We start from the raw sequence: 8,072 nt of genomic DNA on the forward strand, positions 1-8,072 counted from the left end.
TTGAGCTGAGCTCAGGCAGGCTTGTTTTGTGTCAACAGTGAAGCTCGCTGGGGTCCATATCGAGGATAAGAGATGTAAACACCCTCGCACAAAAACTCCCAACACCCAGACATGACTCATCCCGAGAGTGAACTTTACTCTCAGGCTGTTTGCCACAAAGGAGTTAATGAAAGCGGACGTGCCAGGCGCACTGACCTGCTTCTACTCCATTCATCTTATTCAGATTAGGCTTCACTCCTTTTAAACTGCTTCTAGTTACAATATATTAACATGTTAACATTAAATAAACAACAGCATTTTAATAGACTCATTAGAGGCAGTGAACTCACCAAAAAACAGCAGGACATAAAGTGCAGAAAGGATTGAATGTGACTTATTTTAAAACGTATTTTATTTTGAAAAGCCTCCTTTTAGGGATTCACACACCTTTACGCATGTTTTAGCTTGGTTGTGCTCAGGGTCACGCAACCCCTGAGATTTCTCTTCTGCCCCCCTGAGCTAAAGCTAACTCTGTAAAGACTTAAAATCTAGCTTCACCTCAACTACCTACACACTGATGCATCAGTATTAACGGAACTACAGTATGACATACAGGATAACATGTCAGTCACAGTGGCAAAATTAGGACTGTACTTTGTTCATCTCTGTATATTTCGCTGATAGCTCTTGAGTTGGCTTCTGTCTACTGAAAGAAAGGATGTGAATACATGAGCTTTTAAACGGGGTAAACATCACCTCCCTGCTCCTCCTGCTCCGCCATGTTTCTTCCTCCATGTTGCACCTGTCACAGGGGGCGGGGTGATGATGTCACCTGCAGCCGCAGTGGGGGAGGGGAAATCACTCTGTGGGAAAGTTGTTCCGCGTCCGTGCAACTCGTCTTTCACCTCAGGAAACAAACACAGACTGCCTAACATGTCGTTTTGAGTTAAGACTCGAGTTACTATGAAGAGCAGCGCCTCCGTTACGTTTTCCTTAAAATATTCCGGATTTTTGGTGGATTTTGAATCGCCGACAGGATAGAGAGTGACGCTTCCAAGGGAGGATAAAAAGCAGCACGATGGGAAATTTGATACTAATGGTGCTTCTGCTGGCTCACCTGCCAACAGGTGAGGTTTTAAAGGCTACAGTGAACACAGTTTCTATCTTATATTTTATACCAGTGTCATCTATTTTGATCTATTTTAAGGCAGGAATTCAGAGTGAGACACACAAGCAAACAACCGAAACTGTTTGTGGAGTGTGCAAGTTAATTATCGACAGGTGTAAATAGGGCAAGGCCGAGTAAAGTCACGTGACTGCACACTGATAGTTTTTCTATGCATATTCTCAGACATAGAGCAGGTGTAACAGTGGAAGAAAAACGTAATAAATCAGGTTCTTTATTATGTCAAACCTTAGTAGAAAAAAAACGTGGAAGACATAGGGGTTGTTAATAACGATTATTTTGATAATAAATCAATCGGCTGTTGAGCTGACACAATTAATCATTTAATATACAGGGAGTTAATTCATCTTTAAGTCTTTATCGTTGGTCGTTATTTAGGCATAAATGTTATAAATTATTCGGGCTGCAACTAAAACGATTATTTTCGTAATGACTAATCTGCCTATTCATTTAACGATTAATCGATTAATCTTTTAGTTCACAAAATGTCAAAATGTGTTGGATTTTTTTTTTGTTTTTCGTTTTTTAAATCATGACCTCATGATGATTTCCCAGAGCCAAAAAATTACGTCCACATATAACAAATGTTCAAAACCCAAAGATTTTTAATTTACAAAATGTTTACATCTACAAAGCTGGAACTAGCAAATGTTTGACATTTTTCTTGAACATAAAGATTAATAAAATATAACACTATTTGGCAATTAATTTTCTTGTCATTGATTTTAAATGTTTTATTGTTGCAGCTCTAAAAAATAATCCACTTTAAATCTCTAAAATTTGAGAATTTTTTGCTTTTTCATTTTTATATTCTAGTGGATTAAATAGGATTGAAAGTTAAGTTATTTTCATCACTGAGTAATCTCAATGATTAAAATGACTTATTAAAATTTAATTTCTGTGAACTATCAGAAATAAAGTGCAAAATCCCGATAAGCAAGAGTCCAGGGTGAAATTAATCAATGTATAGTTTTGTGCGACCAAGTAACACCTTAAACTCTGACATAAAGTATTTTTATCAAACGATTAATCAAGCTGTCCCAATATTTATGTAGCCTAGAAACATGTTTGTGCGTGCATTGTGGGTGTGTGAGTTTGATATCTGACCTCAAAGCTTCACTAATACAATTAGCAGAGGCTCCTGTCATCGGCTTCTGAAGCGTTGGTCCTGATTGACGGCTGTTACCACTTCTAATGATGCAGTACAATGTGTGCACTCTCAAAGGACTAAATGTAACCAGTCTGCTCACATTCTTGTCACTCCAGAGTTTAAGAGCGACGCCGTGGCACAAATACAGTTGTTTTTTTAAAGGATATTTAATTTGAATGTGTGTCATGAGTGCTGCTGTTTTACATTTTATCTCATGCCTTCTTCCTGTTTGTGTCAGAGCTGCTGTCCATCCAGGTGACCGTTTCAGAGACGGAGAGGAGCACGACTCTGTTTGCCTCGGTGATCCTCCGCTGCGATTACTCAACCTCAGCAAACCCTCAGGATGTCCTCGTCACCTGGAGGTACAAGTCCTTCTGTAAGGACCCGGTGCTGGAGTTCTACTCCACAGGTGAGGCTGCAGGTGGAGGTTGAGGCATTTCACTTTCTCATGGCAAGTGACAAGTCAGTAAAAGTACAGTTGTTACTAATACGTAAAACACTGCCCTGCTCCAAATAGGTGTTCCAGTTTCAGTTTTGCGCACACAACTAAAGGAAACAGATAAATTATTAATGCTGACTGATTACAGCTGTGCTTTTTCTGCAACACCAAGTCAAAAACCGACCAGGAGCTTCTCGTGGTTGAACAGACACTAAGGTGGATTTTTGTGCTCAGCTGTCAAAAGACAACTCACTGGGACTTTAACCAGTCACCACGTTTGAGCCCGCCGCCCTCGTCAGGTTTCATACCTGATGATAAAACCCTCTGTTTGAATAAAGGGCAGGTTCTTTGTGCTGAGTCATGTTTACATTTGACTGTATTATGTTATTTCCAAACAGAGACGAGCCCAGGGCCAAAAATGGGCTGAGCAATTGTTATAATAAAAAATGCTGTGGATTAGGTAGAAAAAGGTGCATTCCTGGATGCTTTTTTGCATTTTTGATTACTACATTTTCCACTGAATTATCTGTTTTCCCCAAACAAAGTAACGACAATGTCTATAGAACAGTCTAATATTCATAGTATTTGGAAATTGCTTTGACAGAATACTAGCTAAATAGGGATACATCTCACAGTCCCAGTAGGCTTAATCAAAAGTCAGATGTTGCTTATTCTATCTATTATACATAAACACTTTTTTAAAAGTTATTAACGAAAAGTGCAGAGAAACATTAGCAAACTAATGACACCATTTTAGATGGCTGAATGTCATTTATGTCAATTTACTCATGAAAAAATACTTTAAAAAGCTTTGGACAGGCAAAGTGCTGATGGAGTGATCTAGAAGAAAAATAATATGTCGTTAAATTAATCCTATGTTTCCTCTGTTCCTGAAGCCTATCAGGCCGCTCTGCAGCTGGGTCAGGACCCTGATGATAAAACCCTCTGTTTGAATAAAGGGCAGGTTCTTTGTGCTGAGTCATGTTTACATTTGACTGTATTATGTTATTTCCAAACAGAGACGAGCCCAGGGCCAAAAATGGGCTGAGCAATTGTTATAATAAAAAATGCTGTGGATTAGGTAGAAAAAGGTGCATTCCTGGATGCTTTTTTGCATTTTTGATTACTACATTTTCCACTGAATTATCTGTTTTCCCCAAACAAAGTAACGACAATGTCTATAGAACAGTCTAATATTCATAGTATTTGGAAATTGCTTTGACAGAATACTAGCTAAATAGGGATACATCTCACAGTCCCAGTAGGCTTAATCAAAAGTCAGATGTTGCTTATTCTATCTATTATACATAAACACTTTTTTAAAAGTTATTAACGAAAAGTGCAGAGAAACATTAGCAAACTAATGACACCATTTTAGATGGCTGAATGTCATTTATGTCAATTTACTCATGAAAAAATACTTTAAAAAGCTTTGGACAGGCAAAGTGCTGATGGAGTGATCTAGAAGAAAAATAATATGTCGTTAAATTAATCCTATGTTTCCTCTGTTCCTGAAGCCTATCAGGCCGCTCTGCAGCTGGGTCAGGACCCGTCCAACGACTGCCGGGACAGCCAGCGCACAGTCCGCACAGTCATCCAGAAGAGAGGCATCAATGAGCCCATACTGGGAGCAGACTACAGAGAACGCAAAATTACCATTCAAAACAGTAAGTTTGTTCCCATCCGAAGGAAAATGTTTTAAAACTGTCAATACAGACTTACTCACTGATTTGTGATATGAGATTTCACACCGGCTGCGTGTATTTGAGTACTTATTGTGGTGCGTGAGCATGCTGTATGTTAAGTAAGTATTTACTTATCAGTGCATAAGTTTGTCTAAATACTGATTTCATAGGCAGAACAGGAGAGGATGTATTGCCTGAAGTTAGACAATAGTAAACATGACGAGTAAAGAGAGCAAATAGAAGACACTAAAACACCTAAAAACATTTCTTCTTTTAAGGTTATATTTACATCTCTGTTATCCTGAAGTGATCCAAATTTGAAATGTATAAGTAATGTGACATATCTGTGCACAGAGGCCGACCTGGTCATCACTGAGGTGATGTGGTGGGATAACGGCGTCTACTTCTGCAGCATCGATGCTGCTGGTGACACGACAGGAGACTCGGATCGGGAAATCAAACTCATCGTGTACCGTAAGTTTTCCCTGTCGAGCTTTTTGCACTTCGATACAAGTGTTGGTGTGCAAAAATATAATCAATACTTCTGTGTCTTCTGATCTGTTCCAGACTGGCTGACGGTCCTGTTGATCATCCTCGGGGCTCTGCTGCTCATCATGCTCCTCTGCATATGTTGCTGTCAGTGCTGCCCGCAGAAGTGCTGCTGCTACGTGCGCTGCCCGTGTTGTCCACGGACCTGCTGCTGCCCTGAAAAAGGTAGAAGAGATGCTTTTCGTTGGCTCAGTTCCCCTTCTTGAAAGCATAAACTACAACGACCTTAACAGGAGTTGGGATTGAAGTATTTTCCATAAATCATCAGGGATGTGCAGATCCGAGTTTGTCTTCTTGCTATTTTTTACTTTGAGGACATTTGGCATGTCACTCTAAGATAAATAATTAGCTGCTTCAGTTTTTCCTGTTATGACTTACAGGGACACTTTAACCTCTGACCTCTTCTTTGCGCTGCTCTGATTTCAGCTGTGATGCAGCACAGGATGATTAAAGACGCTCAGAAGGCGATGGTTCCCTGGATGAACGGTCAGCCCATCTACGCTCCCATCAGCTCCAAAGCCTCCTCTCAGGGCGTCCCCATACTGTATTCAGGTGCGTGACACAAAGGGACAACAAGGCCCGCCTTTGATGCTTTGTTTCGAGATCAATACCATCAGAAACCAGGGGCGTATGTTTGCTTGTGGTTCTGGCAACTGTGATTTCATAGACACAAAATGAATTCTAAAGGTGCTCTAAAACTTTCTGCTGACGAGATCTATGCATCAACTTTCAAAGTTGGAAATGTGTCAATAAGCGTTATTCTGCTGCCCCCAAGTCGGCAAAAAACAGCTCATGCAGACCTAGCATTGTTGTCTCTCTAAAACATAATGTAAATACATTTTGTTCCAGGCTCGTACTCGGACCACCCTGTCAAGCAAAACTTTGCCATGGCCCCCATGCAGCTGTCCCCCATGGCCCTGCAGCAGCAGTACCCTCCTCCTCCTCCTCCTCACCATCACCATGTGAACGGCAGCGTGAGGAGCAGCATCCAGGGCACCAACCATGTGTTGGACTACCTGGAGAACCAGGTGAGGGGGCTGGATGTGGTGGCACCTCAACATGCTCCGTACGCTGTCCAAAATATGCCACCGTTACAGCCTCAACCACAGCACCACCCTGCCCCTCCTGGTGTTCCCTACACACCCGGACCCCCGAGCATGCTGTCCGCCCTGGATGAGATGGGGGTGAGAGGGGTGGAGAGGCGGGTGATCACCCTGCCTCCTATTATCCAGCGTGGACCCAGCTTCTCCTCGCGAAGGGCGCCTGGAGGTGGAGATGGAGCAAGAGGTGCCAGGATATCCAGCCAGTCCAGTGGGAGTACGAACCGCTCAGGAGGAGGAGGAGGAGGAGGAGGTCTCCCCCGCAGCAGTCGAGGCTACAGAGACGTCTCTCCCACCAGACGGGGGATCTTGCGGGATTACAGCGATGACTCCGATTGGGACAACCGGCGAGGGAGAGCGCCGCACACGAGCTCGAGGAATCAGAGAGGAAGCTCGGCCGGGAGGAGAGGAGGAGGATCCAGGCCGAGAACTCGCAGTCGTGACGACCTGTTAGGGGAGCTGTACAGCCGAGCAGCCCGGAGGGAGAGGAGCTACTCACCTCCTCAGCGCCGCAAAGACTCGTGGAGCTCAGACGAGGAGGACAGCAGGAGGAGGAAAGGAGGCAAAGTGAAGGATTGGCCGGAGAAGCCCCCGAGCTACTCCTCCATCGAGATCCAGGCTGGACACGGGAACGGGCGGAGGAACTACAACCGCTTTTCTGTAAGACCCACAGATTTTGTTTCTTTGCTTCCTATTGATCTACTTCCTGTTTTTAGTCTATCTTGGTTGTTTCATCACTTTATATCCATGCTAGTCTCCACCACTTTGATCCACACTAAAATATATATTTAAAATTTACTGATGAATTCAACAACTATTGATTTGATTGCAATGACATTGGGTACAGACATTTATATTCTCCTCTGGCTATCAGGTCAAAATTTTAATTTCACTTTGCTTTATATCCAAACATCCGTAAAAGAACTACATTTCCCCTCAGCTTCACCTAAATGTTTTGTTTTCGTGTTAATAAGCACATGTTAGCATGCTAACACACTAAATTAAGATCGTGACCATTATATCTGCTAAACAGCCACATTTAAGCATCATCATTGTAGCATCTTAGCATGCAGATGTTAGCTAAGAACACCTTTTTAGGTTGTGCTCTAAAATGGTGTTTATTGACTCATCACCCCTTCCTCTTTCACTAATCCTCATCTCTCACTTCTCTCTCAGGATAAAAGCTCCCACAGCAGCACCAGCGTCGTCATCTGAAGCATTTCTATCTTTTTTTTAATTTTTCCTAAATGTTTCCAGAACGGTGAAAATGAAGACAAACAGGTGGAACCGTGATCTGTTTAATCAGCCAACAAGGAAGAAGTTGTTGTAAAAGTTGATGTCATGTACTGTACTGATATACTTGTTCTGTGTATGCACTGTGTGTGCCGCCTCTTGTTATTGAGATAAGTGTGATTCTTGTGCTCACTTTATTAAATTGTGTCATTTCTATGTGAAGTGAGTTTTTTCTCTGGTGATGGATAAAGTTTCCTTCTGCTGGTGTTTGTGAAGAAAATGTTTCACAGTTGCAACAAGCAGATTGTTTGATCTTGTGGGTTAATTAGTTTCGTCTTCTTGAATATGTAATGCATGTTTTTGTAAAAACAGTCACACTGTGTGTGTTAAGTAATTTACTATATTTTAATTTCTTGTATTATTTAAAGTGTTTTTCTTTATAATTTTTAATTGTTGTGAGACTGTCAGCAATAGAAAGGACGTTTTAGGAACTTTGTAGAAAGATGGACTGAGGACAGTTTGGACACATTTGTTGGAGCAACAACATATAGTTGTAATTTTCATGTTTGCTTTTGTAACCTGTATGTTTTTAATAAACTGTTTTAGATACAGCTACTGTGGTGTTTGTACATGGACTTCATATAAGGTCTTTTCCAACCAGACACAAGTGGACAAAATAGTTTATTTGCCTTAGGGGGGCTCAGATCACCAGGTTATTAAGATATCAACTGGTTGCTGAATTATTGTGTTA

At 41.6% G+C, this 8,072-nt stretch overlaps 1 protein-coding gene across 1 annotated transcript; it reads left to right on the plus strand.

The window, feature by feature from the left end:
- Positions 1–854: 854 nt before the first annotated feature.
- Positions 855–7,933, plus strand: ildr1b (immunoglobulin-like domain containing receptor 1b). Its single transcript, XM_069662999.1, has 8 exons — positions 855–1,106; positions 2,554–2,724; positions 4,272–4,421; positions 4,794–4,913; positions 5,007–5,153; positions 5,415–5,540; positions 5,838–6,748; positions 7,265–7,933. The coding sequence occupies exons 1-8, from the start codon at positions 1,058–1,060 to the stop codon at positions 7,301–7,303; spliced, it is 1,713 nt and encodes a 570-aa protein (XP_069519100.1). The 5' UTR covers positions 855–1,057; the 3' UTR covers positions 7,304–7,933.
- Positions 7,934–8,072: the final 139 nt, after the last annotated feature.

Source organism: Semicossyphus pulcher, unplaced genomic scaffold, assembly GCF_022749685.1.
Source record: "Semicossyphus pulcher isolate SPU_LCO1_2020_fin unplaced genomic scaffold, fSemPul1.0.p SCAF_15, whole genome shotgun sequence".
Classification (NCBI taxonomy): Eukaryota; Metazoa; Chordata; class Actinopteri; order Labriformes; family Labridae; genus Semicossyphus; species Semicossyphus pulcher.